Source organism: Procambarus clarkii, chromosome 36 (genome assembly GCF_040958095.1).
Source record: "Procambarus clarkii isolate CNS0578487 chromosome 36, FALCON_Pclarkii_2.0, whole genome shotgun sequence".
Taxonomy (NCBI): domain Eukaryota; kingdom Metazoa; phylum Arthropoda; class Malacostraca; order Decapoda; family Cambaridae; genus Procambarus; species Procambarus clarkii.
In genome coordinates, this window is record NC_091185.1 from 25,793,500 (window position 1) to 25,809,441 (window position 15,942).

Below are 15,942 nucleotides of genomic sequence, written 5' to 3' on the forward strand. Positions count from 1 at the left end.
TCTTTGAGATATTTACATTATGTTGCAAACTTTTTCTTTGGGATATTTACATTATGTTGCAAACTTTTTCTTTGGGATATTTACATTATGTTGCAAACTTTTTCTTTGGAATATTTACATTATGTTGCAAACTTTTTCTTTGAGATATTTTCATTATGTTGCAAACCGTGCACAATTACATTTATGCTACAAGGACTGCAAGTTTCCAAGACCGGTAAATGTCACCAGAACCACTGAAGGTTTTAATGTCCAGCCAAGGTTACCAGGATCTCCTAAAGGTCACCAGAACCAACGTGGTCACGATGGTAACGAAGGTTACCAACAACAACGTGGTCACCAGAGGAAACGATGATACACCAGGACCAAAGCAGAATCACCAGGACCAACGGAAAATCACCAGGACCAACGAAGAATCATCAGGACCAACGGAGAAACATCAGGACCAACAGAGAATCATCAGGACCAACGAAGAATCATCAGGACCAACGGAGAATCATCAGGACCAACGGAAAATCACCAGGACCAACGAAGAATCATCAGGACCAACGGAGAAACATCAGGACCAACAGAGAATCATCAGGACCAACGAAGAATCATCAGGACCAAAGCAGAATCACCAGGACCAACGGAAAATCACCAGGACCAACGAAGAATCATCAGGACCAACGGAGAATCATCAGGACCAACAGAGAATCATCAGGACCAACGGAAAATCACCAGGACCAACGAAGAATCATCAGGACCAACGGAGAATCATCAGGACCAACAGAGAATCATCAGGACCAACGAAGAATCATCAGGACCAACGGAGAATCATCAGGACCAACGGAGAATCACCAAGACCAACGATGATACACCAGGACCAACTGAGAATTACCAGGACCAACAGAGAATCACCAGGACCAACGGAGAATTACCAGGACCAACGGAGAATTACCAGGACCAACGGAGAATCACCAGGACCAACGAAGAATTACCAGGACCAACAAAGAATCACCAGGACCAACGAAGAATCACCAGGACCAACGGAGAATCACCAGGACCAACGGAGAAGCATCAAGACCAACGGAGAATTACCAAGACCAACGAAGATTCACCAGGACCAACGGAGATTCACCAGGACCAACGGAGAATCACCAGGACCAACGGAGAAGCATCACGACCTTTGGAGAATCACCAGGACCAACGATGAATCACCAAGACCAACGAAGAATCACCAAGACCTACGAAGAATCACCAGGACCAACGGAGAATTACCAGGACCAACGGAGAAGCATCAAGACGAAAGGAGAATCACCAGGACAAACGGAGAATTACCAGGACCAACGGAGAATTACCAGGACCAACGGAGAATTACCAGGACCAACGGATAATTACCAGGACCAACGGATAATTACCAGGACCAACGGAGAATCACCAGGACCAACGAAGAATTACCAGGACCAACGAAGAATTACCAGGACGAACGAAGAATTACCAGGACCAACGAAGAATCACCAGGACCAACGGAGAATTACCAGGACCAACGAAGAATCACCAGGACCAACGGAGAATTACCAGGACCAACGGAGAATCACCAGGACCAACGAAGAATCACCAGGACCAACGGAGAATTACCAGGACCAACGGAGAATTGCCAGGACCAACGGAGAATTACCAGGACCAACGGAGAAGCATCAAGACCAACGGAGAATCACCAGGACCAACGGAGAAGCATCAAGACCAACGAAGATTCACCAGGACCAACGAAAATTCACCTGGACCAACGGAGAATCACCAGGACCAACAAAGAATCACCAGAACCAACAGAGAATCCCCAGGACCAACAAAGAATCACCAGGACCAACAGAGAATTACCAGGACAAACAGAGAATCACCAGGACCAACGGAGAATCACCAGGACCATCAGAGACTCCCCAGGACCAACGGGGAATCACCAGGATAAACGGGGAATCACCAGTATCAACGGAGAATCACCAGGACCAACAGAGAATCACCAGTACCAACAGAGAATCCCCAGTATCAACAGAGAATCACCAGGACCAATGGAGAATCACCAGTATCAACGGAGAATACCAAGGACCAACAGAGAATCACCAGGATAAACGGGGAATCACCAGAATCCACACAGTGCAAAATATAACCTCTATATTTGCTGCGTCAGATAAGTGTAATCCGCTCACCATGAACATTCTACAGTGCATATTTGGGAAATAGTTTAAAATAAAATAGGCAATTAGACAGTTAACATTAGGCCACCGAAATATCCATTGGAGCAGAAAAATTGGTTCTTTTGATGTAAGCTTAATCAAAGGGCAATAATCCAACGCTCCGCTAACTAGGTTTGAGCACATACTCATGGGAAAATTCTTGCTTTTAAAGGGTTAGTGTTTCTCTAAGTATTTAGAGAATACCTTAATAATATATATATATATATATATATATATATATATATATATATATATATATATATATATATATATATATATATATATATCGTACCTAGTAGCCAGAACGCACTTCTCGGCCTACTATGCAAGGCCCGATTTGCCTATTAGGCCGAATGATTTTTTTTATTTTCAATAAATTGTTTCCAATTAATTTATTTTATTTAATATTACTATATTATGTTATGAACATAAATTATTAACATAGTTGTGTTAGTTTAGGTTAGGTTTAGATAGGTTAGGTTACTATAAAACCAAAAAAACGGCCAACCGACTCATGAAAAAATCTCCAGACACAAAGCAGAACGCCTTTAAGGAGACCAACGTCGTCTATGCCTCCAAATGCCCACTTGGGGACTGTAAGCCCCAAAGAACTCAGTATATAGGCAAGACAATAGACAACAACATCTTTTTCCAGGCGATTAACAATGCATAAGCCACAGAGCTCCATTAAGGAACATATAAACTCTTCCCACAACCAGACCATCACCAGAGAAGTCTTAACAAACAATACAGAAATCATCGATAGATACAGCGATAGCAGGCGGCTTGACATCTGCGAGGCACTACACATCAAAAAGTCAACACCAGCAATCAACAGCCAATTGATGCACAACTGTATTCTACCCATTTCAAGACTCCGTACGAATATAGAAGCATCAATAGGAAGTATGGTCCAATAAGCCATTTGTAGTTACTTCCATTCTTCCCTCTCGTTTATCCAATTTATACCCATTGCACCGTGTTCTATCTTGTGTTGGTCAAAAGTTTGTTCACCTCATCCAAAACTGTTGCAAAATATCACCTCACCCAAATGCGAGTATATAAGACAAGCTATTCAATGTTAGCATTAAGTAAATCTCTGTTTAGTGTTTTCAGGTTACAGTTGTGTGTGTGTAAACTAAAGTCTTTGAAAATTTAATAAGTTATTACGAAACGCGTTTAAGCGTTGCGTCAGACTAGAAATAAAAATGAATTTTGGAGAATTGATTTTTCAATTACCATCGACAGTAAGAAATATTTAGAAAATTCGTGTTAGAATTATTGATCTTATGTTTTTGGTCATATTTAACAACTTATGTTCACAAGAAAGACTGCTAGCAAAATATACTAATACATACATATATATATATATATATAAATATAAATATATATATATATATATATGCGAACAAGCCTGAATGGTCCCCAGGACTATATGCAAATGAAAACTCACACCCAAGAAGTGACTCGAACCCATACTCCCAGAAGCAACGCAACTGGTAACTACAGGGCGCCTTAATCCGCTTGACCATCACGGCCGTCAAAAGGAAGTGATAGCCGAGGCTATTTGAGCCACTTCCCCGACGGCAACTCGGATGGTAATCTTGGGCATAGCATTTCACCAAATCACCTCATTCTTTGGGGCACACGTGAGGAACACAAATGCGAACAAGCCTGAATGGTCCCCAGGACTATATGCGAATGAAAACTCACACCCCAGAAGTGACTCGAACCCATACTCCCAGAAGCAACGCAACTGGTAACTACAGGGCGCCTTAATCCGCTTGACCATCACGGCCGTCAAAAGGAAGTGATAGCCGAGGCTATTTGAGCCACTTCCCCGACGGCAACTCGGATGGTAATCTTGGGCATAGCATTTCACCAAATCACCTCATTCTTTGGGGCACACGTGAGGAACACAAATGCGAACAAGCCTGAATGGTCCCCAGGACTATATGCGAATGAAAACTCACACCCCAGAAGTGACTCGAACCCATACTCCCAGAAGCAACGCAACTGGTAACTACAGGGCGCCTTAATCCGCTTGACCATCACGGCCGTCAAAAGGAAGTGATAGCCGAGGCTATTTGAGCCACTTCCCCGACGGCAACTCGGATGGTAATCTTGGGCATAGCATTTCACCAAATCACCTCATTCTTTGGGGCACACGTGAGGAACACAAATGCGAACAAGCCTGAATGGTCCCCAGGACTATATGCGAATGAAAACTCACACCCCAGAAGTGACTCGAACCCATACTCCCAGAAGCAACGCAACTGGTAACTACAGGGCGCCTTAATCCGCTTGACCATCACGGCCGTCAAAAGGAAGTGATAGCCGAGGCTATTTGAGCCACTTCCCCGACGGCAACTCGGATGGTAATCTTGGGCATAGCATTTCACCAAATCACCTCATTCTTTGGGGCACACGTGAGGAACACAAATGCGAACAAGCCTGAATGGTCCCCAGGACTATATGCGAATGAAAACTCACACCCCAGAAGTGACTCGAACCCATACTCCCAGAAGCAACGCAACTGGTAACTACAGGGCGCCTTAATCCGCTTGACCATCACGGCCGTCAAAAGGAAGTGATAGCCGAGGCTATTTGAGCCACTTCCCCGACGGCAACTCGGATGGTAATCTTGGGCATAGCATTTCACCAAATCACCTCATTCTTTGGGGCACACGTGAGGAACACAAATGCGAACAAGCCTGAATGGTCCCCAGGACTATATGCGAATGAAAACTCACACCCCAGAAGTGACTCGAACCCATACTCCCAGAAGCAACGCAACTGGTAACTACAGGGCGCCTTAATCCGCTTGACCATCACGGCCGTCAAAAGGAAGTGATAGCCGAGGCTATTTGAGCCACTTCCCCGACGGCAACTCGGATGGTAATCTTGGGCATAGCATTTCACCAAATCACCTCATTCTTTGGGGCACACGTGAGGAACACAAATGCGAACAAGCCTGAATGGTCCCCAGGACTATATGCGAATGAAAACTCACACCCCAGAAGTGACTCGAACCCATACTCCCAGAAGCAACGCAACTGGTAACTACAGGGCGCCTTAATCCGCTTGACCATCACGGCCGTCAAAAGGAAGTGATAGCCGAGGCTATTTGAGCCACTTCCCCGACGGCAACTCGGATGGTAATCTTGGGCATAGCATTTCACCAAATCACCTCATTCTTTGGGGCACACGTGAGGAACACAAATGCGAACAAGCCTGAATGGTCCCCAGGACTATATGCGAATGAAAACTCACACCCCAGAAGTGACTCGAACCCATACTCCCAGAAGCAACGCAACTGGTAACTACAGGGCGCCTTAATCCGCTTGACCATCACGGCCGTCAAAAGGAAGTGATTTTCATTCGCATATAGTCCTGGGGACCATTCAGGCTTGTTCGCATTTGTGTTCCTCACGTGTGCCCCAAAGAATGAGGTGATTTGGTGAAATGCTATGCCCAAGATTACCATCCGAGTTGCCGTCGGGGAAGTGGCTCAAATAGCCTCGGCTATCACTTCCTTTTGACGGCCGTGATGGTCAAGCGGATTAAGGCGCCCTGTAGTTACCAGTTGCGTTGCTTCTGGGAGTATGGGTTCGAGTCACTTCTGGGGTGTGAGTTTTCATTCGCATATAGTCCTGGGGACCATTCAGGCTTGTTCGCATTTGTGTTCCTCACGTGTGCCCCAAAGAATGAGGTGATTTGGTGAAATGCTATGCCCAAGATTACCATCCGAGTTGCCGTCGGGGAAGTGGCTCAAATAGCCTCGGCTATCACTTCCTTTTGACGGCCGTGATGGTCAAGCGGATTAAGGCGCCCTGTAGTTACCAGTTGCGTTGCTTCTGGGAGTATGGGTTCGAGTCACTTCTGGGGTGTGAGTTTTCATTCGCATATAGTCCTGGGGACCATTCAGGCTTGTTCGCATTTGTGTTCCTCACGTGTGCCCCAAAGAATGAGGTGATTTGGTGAAATGCTATGCCCAAGATTACCATCCGAGTTGCCGTCGGGGAAGTGGCTCAAATAGCCTCGGCTATCACTTCCTTTTGACGGCCGTGATGGTCAAGCGGATTAAGGCGCCCTGTAGTTACCAGTTGCGTTGCTTCTGGGAGTATGGGTTCGAGTCACTTCTGGGGTGTGAGTTTTCATTCGCATATAGTCCTGGGGACCATTCAGGCTTGTTCGCATTTGTGTTCCTCACGTGTGCCCCAAAGAATGAGGTGATTTGGTGAAATGCTATGCCCAAGATTACCATCCGAGTTGCCGTCGGGGAAGTGGCTCAAATAGCCTCGGCTATCACTTCCTTTTGACGGCCGTGATGGTCAAGCGGATTAAGGCGCCCTGTAGTTACCAGTTGCGTTGCTTCTGGGAGTATGGGTTCGAGTCACTTCTGGGGTGTGAGTTTTCATTCGCATATAGTCCTGGGGACCATTCAGGCTTGTTCGCATTTGTGTTCCTCACGTGTGCCCCAAAGAATGAGGTGATTTGGTGAAATGCTATGCCCAAGATTACCATCCGAGTTGCCGTCGGGGAAGTGGCTCAAATAGCCTCGGCTATCACTTCCTTTTGACGGCCGTGATGGTCAAGCGGATTAAGGCGCCCTGTAGTTACCAGTTGCGTTGCTTCTGGGAGTATGGGTTCGAGTCACTTCTGGGGTGTGAGTTTTCATTCGCATATAGTCCTGGGGACCATTCAGGCTTGTTCGCATTTGTGTTCCTCACGTGTGCCCCAAAGAATGAGGTGATTTGGTGAAATGCTATGCCCAAGATTACCATCCGAGTTGCCGTCGGGGAAGTGGCTCAAATAGCCTCGGCTATCACTTCCTTTTGACGGCCGTGATGGTCAAGCGGATTAAGGCGCCCTGTAGTTACCAGTTGCGTTGCTTCTGGGAGTATGGGTTCGAGTCACTTCTGGGGTGTGAGTTTTCATTCGCATATAGTCCTGGGGACCATTCAGGCTTGTTCGCATTTGTGTTCCTCACGTGTGCCCCAAAGAATGAGGTGATTTGGTGAAATGCTATGCCCAAGATTACCATCCGAGTTGCCGTCGGGGAAGTGGCTCAAATAGCCTCGGCTATCACTTCCTTTTGACGGCCGTGATGGTCAAGCGGATTAAGGCGCCCTGTAGTTACCAGTTGCGTTGCTTCTGGGAGTATGGGTTCGAGTCACTTCTGGGGTGTGAGTTTTCATTCGCATATAGTCCTGGGGACCATTCAGGCTTGTTCGCATTTGTGTTCCTCACGTGTGCCCCAAAGAATGAGGTGATTTGGTGAAATGCTATGCCCAAGATTACCATCCGAGTTGCCGTCGGGGAAGTGGCTCAAATAGCCTCGGCTATCACTTCCTTTTGACGGCCGTGATGGTCAAGCGGATTAAGGCGCCCTGTAGTTACCAGTTGCGTTGCTTCTGGGAGTATGGGTTCGAGTCACTTCTGGGGTGTGAGTTTTCATATATATATATATATATATATATATATATATATATATATATATATATATATATATATATATATTTATATATATATATATATATATATATATATATATATATATATATATATATATATATATATATATATATATATATTTAAATAAAATTTGTGAGGGTACCACCTCTGGTGCCAATGTGGGGACCCATAGCCTCGGAGAAGAAAATAAAAAGTATTCAGAGGAGACCTTGTGGTTTCTCACTGAACACTAATATTATCTTCTCCTACCACCCCCATTCTTTTGTATGTACACATATATATTTGCTTTATTTGAACTTTGTTACAAAAAAGGAGTTACATATAGGTTACAAAGATGGTTATCATAGGTTGTCGAGTTCCTCCAGCTCCTCAGATGGCGTGCAGGAACTCTGGATGCAGTGCACATTTCCCCTCTGTATCGCCACGCTGAGGCGCTGGAAAAGAAAGCTGGCAGCTCTAGGGTCCCTTGTTGTTTCAATGAGCCTAGAACCCAGTTCCTTCAAAAAACTGGTAGCACTTTTACCCCAGGCGCCGAGTGTCTCAGAAGCAATGGGGACAAAATTGTAGTAGTGATCCAGTTCTCTATACTTACGGGATTTGGCTGCTTCCCTGTGGGTGGCAGCGCCACCTGGTTGTGCAACACTGAGGTCAATGTAGGTGTTAGCCAGGGTTGATACACACGTGTAGTCCCATACCAACTGCTTGCCATTCTTCCAGGGGTTCACTGTGATACCATCCGGGCGACCAATAAGAGCATCAGAGTTACGGGGCGTTAGGTAACGGGGCTCTCTTTCAGTTGGGCATCCAGCTGTGGTGAGGCTCCTCTTGATGATGTCGTTAACTTCACTGTGCCTCGAGTGCCATCCTCTTGTGCTTTGGCAGAGTAGGCCATGGTGGCCGTACCTGTCAGCCACCACCTTGCCGCAAATACATCTAATACAAATACATATATATATATTGTGACGGTAAAGCGTTGGTGTTCGGCTGTTTCAAAAGCTAGGGGCAGGGCCTCGTCACATAATAGAAAAAAAAAGAGAAAAGCTGGAGCTTTCGTCTGTGGTAAGGTAATGGGAAGACACACAAAACACAAGTAAATTAACAATGAAATTTTAATTACTTTAGAAAAACAAGACATGAATAAAGTTAAGCACATAAAAATATGAAAGACAAGTCAACAAACAAAATAATATGAATAATCACTGGCAAATGAAAAGTTACGTTAAGACTAGTGAGTTACTGTGATAGCAAAATAAAATATTAGTGATGCCAGAATATTGGCTTCGAGCTGCCACCTCCCTTAGTACACGAAAGCCAAGGCTTAGTCTACCAGCGAGAGATGTCAACTGCTTGGAGCACTGAGATATTCTGACAATATTGCCGCACTGCAGCCCAGACGTCAACTTGTGGCGGAGGCGGAGGGCAGGTGCGACGGGACACCAGCCAATCAGCGACAGGCAAGCAAAGGATGAGCAGTTTGCTGGTTACGGTGGTGGTGGGTAGCAGGTGTCACTGTGTGCTGGGTACGATTTGCTCTCTGGGCAAAACGTTTGGTGATACTTGCTGGACGTATCTTCTATATTATCTTGTATATTGACGTACTTTGTAGGGAAGAGCAGGCTCAATCTCTCTTGAAAGTGATTATCGTCACAATATATATATATATATATATATATATATATATATATATATATATATATATATATATATATATATATATATATATATATATATATATATATATATATATATATATATATATACAATATTTAATTTACAATTATTTATACCGAACATCAATCCATAACCAAACTAGAAAACAAATAATTTAATAATTTAATCGTGTTTTATCAATGAACCCTATAAAATATTGTAGTTGTTTTCCAATTTCGGGTTAAACAATGTTTTATGCCCCACGTTTTCCACTGGCGATGTAATGCCCAGCTTCCCTACGTTGTTGTTAACGATCACAGGAAATTGCGCCGACAAATATAAAAGAGTAATGGCTTATTCATGCAGGATTCTCATTTTAGTTTCTCGTGTCTAATTTGCGTTCTGGTATATTGCTCCATTAGGCTACGTGGCAACGCGAATGGGGTCATCATGCCACTACTTTCTAATGGGAGAAAATAGATTTAGGCTTTATTCTGCAGCTCTGGAGTCTAAGAGAACATTCATAATGGAATTAAAATCTCCTCAAAGAAGCTCTGATGGAGTGCAGATAAAATGAGAAATATGGTTAATTTCAGTACTGATGGCGCATTGTGGCAGCTTTGTGCTGGTGTAATGGCGATCGACTTTTCAGGAAGGAAACCAGTTTGTCAACGGTTGAAATTTTATTCACTTGTTGAAGTTGAACAATATTTGTTCCTCTTTCAAATTAGGTTCCACCTTCATTTCCACCTATTTTTCCTCTTGCACTCAAACTTGAGTCACTGTCAGCCGGCGGCTGAACGAACAGAACACTGGACGCGTAATCCTGTGGTCCCGGGTTCGATCCCTGGCGCCGGCGAGAAACAATTGGCAGAGTTTCTTTCACCCTGATGCCCCTGTTACCTAGCAGCAAATAGGTACCTGGGAGCTAGTCAGCTGTCACGGGCTGCTTCCTGGGGGTGAAGGCCTGATCGAGGACCGGGCCGCGGGGACACTAAACCCCGAAATCATCTCAAGACAACTGTTCATAAAGGAGCAACACAATTATCCCCTCATTCACCTCTTTCCTAGTGGTGGACATACAGAATTTACCGTCTCGAGTGTCCTCGACGAAGGCAGTAAATCGGAGGCTTGCCAAAGGTCTCCCCATGATGGAGCACAGTCTTGGTACTTGTGGCTTGAGGTGGATAGGCGATTCCATCGGGTTAATACCCTATGGAGGTCCTCTTGACGTTCTAAAAGACTTTTTTTACTTAATGGTTCTCTCACTGCCTTCATCGACATCCGAAGCTCAGAGCGGGAGTGTGTATAGTGTCCCTCTTCTGGCTGATGTACAATTCTGATTGTCTTTAACTCTCCCTTCCTCTCATCCGATCCAGTTCTACCTCGCCCCTTTCTTTTCTATCCTATCATTCTGCCAATTTGCCTTTCCCTCATTTCTCGTCTACCTCTCCGTCCCTTAGCTTCATTAGTCTCTACAAGTCCTTTCTCTGGTTGATTTTCCACTTCATTATCCGCTAGCTGTCCCTTTCTCTTCTTTCCGCCTTATTCAATCCTGTTCCTCTGTCTGTCTGTCTGTCTGTCTGTCTGTCTGTCTGTCTGTCTGTCTGTCTGTCTGTCTGTCTGTCTGTCTGTCTGCCTGTCTGTCTGTCTGTCTGTCTCTCTCTCTCTCTCTCTCTCTCTCTCTCTCTCTCTCTCTCTCTCTCTCTCTCTCTCTCTCTCTCTCTCTCTCTCTCTCTCTCCCTCTCTCTCTCTCTCTCTCTCTCTCTCTCTCTCTCTCCCTCTCTCTCTCTCTCTCTCTCTCTCTCTCTCTCTCTCTCTCTCTCTCTCTCTCTCTCTCTCTCTCTCTCTCTCTCTCTCTCTCTCTCTCTCTCTCTCTCTCTCTCTCTCTCTCTCTCTCTCTCTCTCTCTCTCTCTCTCTCTGTCTCTCTCTGTCTCTCTCTCTCTCTCTCTCTCTCTCTCTCTCTCTCTCTCTCTCTCTCTCTCTCTCTCTCTGTCTCTCTCTCTCTCTCTCTCTCTCTCTCTCTCTCTCTCTCTCTCTCTCTCTCTCTCTCTCTCTCTCTCTCTCTCTCTCTCTCTCTCTCTCTCTCTCTCTCTCTCTCTCTCTCTCTCTCTCTGTCTCTCTCTCTCTCTCTCTCTCTCTCTCTCTCTCTCTCTCTCTCTGTCTCTCTCTCTCTCTCTCTCTCTCTCTCTCTCTCTCTCTCTCTCTCTCTCTCTCTCTTTCTCTCTCTCTCTCTCTCTCTCTCTCTCTCTCTCTCTCTCTCTCTCTCTCTCTCTCTCTCTCTCTCTCTCTCTCTCTCTCTCTCTCTCTCTCTCTCTCTCTCTCTCTCTCTCTCTCTCTCTCTCTCTCTCTCTCTCTCTGTCTCTCTCTCTCTCTCTCTCTCTCTCTCTCTCTCTCTCTCTCTCTCTCTCTCTCTCTCTCTCTCTCTCTCTCTCTCTCTCTCTTTCTCTCTCTCTGCCCAACACTCAATATCCTCGCTTCTAACACCCATTACCTCTGGCTCCACTACAATGCTTTCTGTGTTGTTGGTCTGGCCAGCTTGGCTGTTAAATGTTTCTACTCAAAGATTAACATATGAATCCTATTTCGGATGATCAGCTATTCTTTCCGGGGCTTAGGAATTTTTTTTTAAAGCGGTGAGAGGGCAGCTAATTTTACCCCCCTAATGTATAAAGGGAGAGTTTTGACGTCTTGCGCCTTTGATGATGATTGACTCAAGACCTGAGTCTGTCATCATCGAACCTGATTATTGTTAAGAGGATCAGCTGTTGTGTGGATTTTTAACTGTTTAGGTAAAAGCTTAATGGTATGTGTGAGATAACCACTTCTGTCCCTTGCTTGCTGTTTTGGGTCTTTTGGATTCTACAATAATGTCATAGAGAGCTCTTACATCAGTGACAAAGTTATCGTATATTACACGTCAAGGATACTCGGCGGTGCTCTGGTATCCCGTAGTCCGTTTATCTCTCCTTCCTCACAATTTCCCTCCCATTCTTCCTTCCTCTCTCTCTCTCTCTCCTTTCCATTTTCCCCTCCATCCCTCCTATTTTCCCTACCTACCTCACGGTCTCCCTCCTATGCCTCCTCCTCCTCCTCCTCTCCAACTGGGGAAAAAATGCTCGAGAAACGTTACATCTACGTCATCGACATCGAATCAACGATATACAATGATTCAACGCCGAATACAGCCTTGAAATAAAAATGGAAAACACTCAATGAAATTCCAGCCGCCCAATTCCCACTTCACAGCAGGCGTTGGTGTTTGTAGTAGGGGTGAACCCTCCTTAACGACTGATAGGAATGGACTCCATCCTATATCCCTCGTCATACAATCACAATTCACCATGGGGAAGTTGTGATGACCAAACATCATCCAACATCAGGATAGTGAAGCAACGGCGATGTTTCGGTCCGTCCTGGACCACATAATCGTCTCGATAACGGTCCAGGACGGCGCGAAACGTCGTCCTCACACTCCTGGTGTGTCCTTTTGGTCATCATATCTTCAGTCAGGTTATTGTGGCCCAGAGCCAGCACCGGGGAGACAGTTGGGTGAGACTAACATTCTCGCTTCCATCCTCGAAGAGAGACACAGACATTCTCTCTCTCTCATAGAATCAGATCAATGGAAATACTGCATGAGTTATACAGAATACCTTAGAGTATTCAGCATACAGAATATATACAGAATACATTCCGTCTGGTCCAGCTGCAGGAGGCACCCAGCAGGAAGCTCTTGATATCATCTCTAGTGAGCAGTTTCCAACCCTCGACGGACTAAAGCAAACAAGCAAAGATACAGAAGAAATTGACTGGTTAAAAAAGAAAATTACTGAATTGGAAATTAAAATACAAACATTAGAGAAGAATCTGCCCTGTGATAGTGGTGAAGTGAACCATGCTAGCGATAGTGATCAAGTAAATTCTCCCAGCACCAGTGGTGATGCGAAGTTGTAATGTTGCTCAGAGGCTACTTCAACTATCTCTACGGAACGTGAGTGTCAAATCTCCGTGGGGAATGGGGGCCTCGTAGCCTGGTGGATAGCGTGCAGGACTCGTAATTCTGTGGAGCGGGTTCGATTCCCGCACGAGGCAGGAACAAATGGGCAAAGTTTCTTTCACCCTAAATGCCCCTGTTACCTAGCAGTAAATAGGTACCTGGGAGTTAGTCAGCTGTCACAGGCTGCTTCCTGGGGGTGGAGGCCTGGTCGAGGACCGGGCCGCGGGGACACTAGAAAAAGCCCCGAAATCATCTCAAGATAACCTCAAGATAAGATAGAGTAGTCATTGATCCCTCACTGGCACCCCCACTAGATCATAATGAAACCCTGGAGTTGGTTGCAGATAAAGCGTTTAAGAAAACACCAACTGCTACTCAGGTTAAACGCATCCTACGCATAAGTAATATTTCTCAGGACACACGGAACAAAGTTGCTTATGTTGTCGAAGTGTTTAACGAGCTTAATGGTTACCTTAATTTCCTTGATACTTAACCATGGCTCATCAAACAAAAACAATTAAGTTTCTTTCTGTCGGAAAATCCGACACCATTTAATAATAATATCATACAGATAATAGCTGTATTACCCACAAGTTACCCATAGAAAACGTAACTTGTAGTGGAATTACCGTCTATAGAAAACGGGATATCATCACCACATACTATTATAATTCACCAGCTATTTTGCTGGGAATTGTTCTTAAATACATTAGTCTTTGGACTTTACCATCATAAAAACATCTTATATAAATTAACTTAATTATCAATATTAAAGTAGAGTAAATGTGACCCTTCTATCACTTTCTGAAATCTGGACAAAGTAGGCCAGGCGTCTGTGGGGAAGGAGGGCAGCCATTGTTGTTTATGAGACCAGAGGCTCACACAGGAGCAAATTCGGCTCCTGTTAATTTTACTTGGACGTAGTGTTATGGAAACCAGAAGTGTACCATTGTCAACACGCTGTCTACAAATACAAGTTAAGTGTCTATCCGAAACCCGTTTATCATTCATTTATGGCCATTAATGTCAGGATATAGGGTTAGCCGGTTAGAACGCGAAATCGCCTCATACTAAAGGTAATTAAGCCAGGTCTTTAATGTTCCATGTACTGTATAGTGTTTTCTCTGATATAGCTTGTCATATATAGGTTTCTGGCTTCACAGCTAGCGCACTTTTGACAGGTCAAGACGAGGATGCAAGATTATGTGCACCAGTTACTGGGTGATAGAAGCTACCTCAAAGAGGATAATTTGGTGTCTACACTCTAGTTATACCTGGTGGACTAACCTGCTGTACTAGAAGAGAAGGAACCTCATCAATGTATGTAGCTATTACTGTAATTTGATTGGCTGCATATGTGTAATATAAACCCCCCCTAATGTGTAGAGGATCGATTTGTGAGATTGAGATTATTGCAGAAATACAGTCCACTTATCATTATACAAATTGCTATCGAAGTATATAAATTAACGTAAATATAAATTCATATAAATTAAATAAATATAAATCTCACAGGTCGGTTCCCACATTATTTGGTCCTTCGAAACCGAATTATTTGGTCATCTTCGAACCGGATGACGGATTATTTGATCCTTTGAACCCACATTTGGTCATCTTAGTACCGGATGAGCCAGTTATCCAGTGGATTCATTAAATATACTAGTGCAGTGTTATTTAAACAAGGCCAGCCAGTCAAAGACAGCAGCGTAGCCTCGAGGGAGCTCAGGAGCCTCCCTCAGCCCAGTTCAGCTTCGTCAGCGGTTTCATGCACACCCACAGATATTTGGTGGCGTGTTATTTCGTGAAATGACAGCGCTAATATAGAATCCAGCCAAATTAGTGACTGTGTCGCGAGATTGTTCACGGATTTCGTGGTGTTACATTTCGCGAGAGATTATCTACGAATTTTGTGGAGTTTATTTCGCGAGGTCACTAATAATATTTAATACTTCTTGATAATATTAGAAGTTTCATAGAGGCTAATTAAGAGGCTATTAACAATAATTGTGTATATTATTTCTCCAAAATAGAGAATTATTTAATATATACTGCACTAGTGATCACAGTATAATATTTACTAATTGCCAACCCACAACAGGGTAGGATATTACCATTGACTAGTTGAACTATTATCGTTCATCCTAGTCCCATTATTACCATAGTCAGTTGTACTATATTGAACAACCTAACACCATTAATGAATGGTCCAGACCCTATTTTGGGTGTAATTTTTATCAACTCGAGTTGAGTTGTGTATATATAATAATTTACTTATGATCATTACACCTTTGAGTGATTAATTAGTGTCTCTACCATCCTAGGGTGATATAGAAGAGCTAACCTAAAGGTACTTCCAGTGACACTGGTTTATCACTCAAATCATTAGTGTGTATGATTGTATATATATAATGTGTATTAATTTTAAGTGCTAACCTCTAGTAGAGGTAGGATTATTGCCTAGTGAGTTCAGAATTTACCCTAGGCTACCATTAGAGCTTGTTCAGTATTATGAGCAGCCCAAGTACAAGCCCCACAAGGCTTCTCCAACTAGCCAGTATGGATAATGCAGGGAGAATGAAAAGAACCCTTGCAGGTCTTAAAGG

General features: G+C 44.2%; 2 protein-coding genes across 2 annotated transcripts in view; both read left to right on the plus strand.

Annotated features, from left to right (window-relative positions):
- Positions 1 to 1,188: 1,188 nt before the first annotated feature.
- Positions 1,189 to 2,217, plus strand: LOC138371688 (eukaryotic translation initiation factor 3 subunit A-like). Its single transcript, XM_069336696.1, has one exon. The coding sequence runs from the start codon at positions 1,189 to 1,191 to the stop codon at positions 2,215 to 2,217; it is 1,029 nt and encodes a 342-aa protein (XP_069192797.1).
- Positions 2,218 to 2,358: 141 nt separating this feature from the next.
- Positions 2,359 to 15,942, plus strand: part of LOC123752801 (prestalk protein-like) — a 79,036-nt gene continuing 65,452 nt past the window's right edge. Inside the window, exons 1-2 of the mRNA XM_069336698.1 lie at positions 2,359 to 2,383; positions 13,049 to 13,292. Of these exons, the coding sequence (XP_069192799.1) occupies positions 2,359 to 2,383; positions 13,049 to 13,292 (269 nt within the window). The remainder of the gene's footprint in view (positions 2,384 to 13,048; positions 13,293 to 15,942) is intronic.

What these genes read in the sequence shown, in the direction of transcription:
- LOC138371688 (XM_069336696.1), top strand. Translation starts at nt 1,189, where the DNA reads ATGAATCACCAAGACCAACGAAGAATCACCAAGACCTACGAAGAATCA.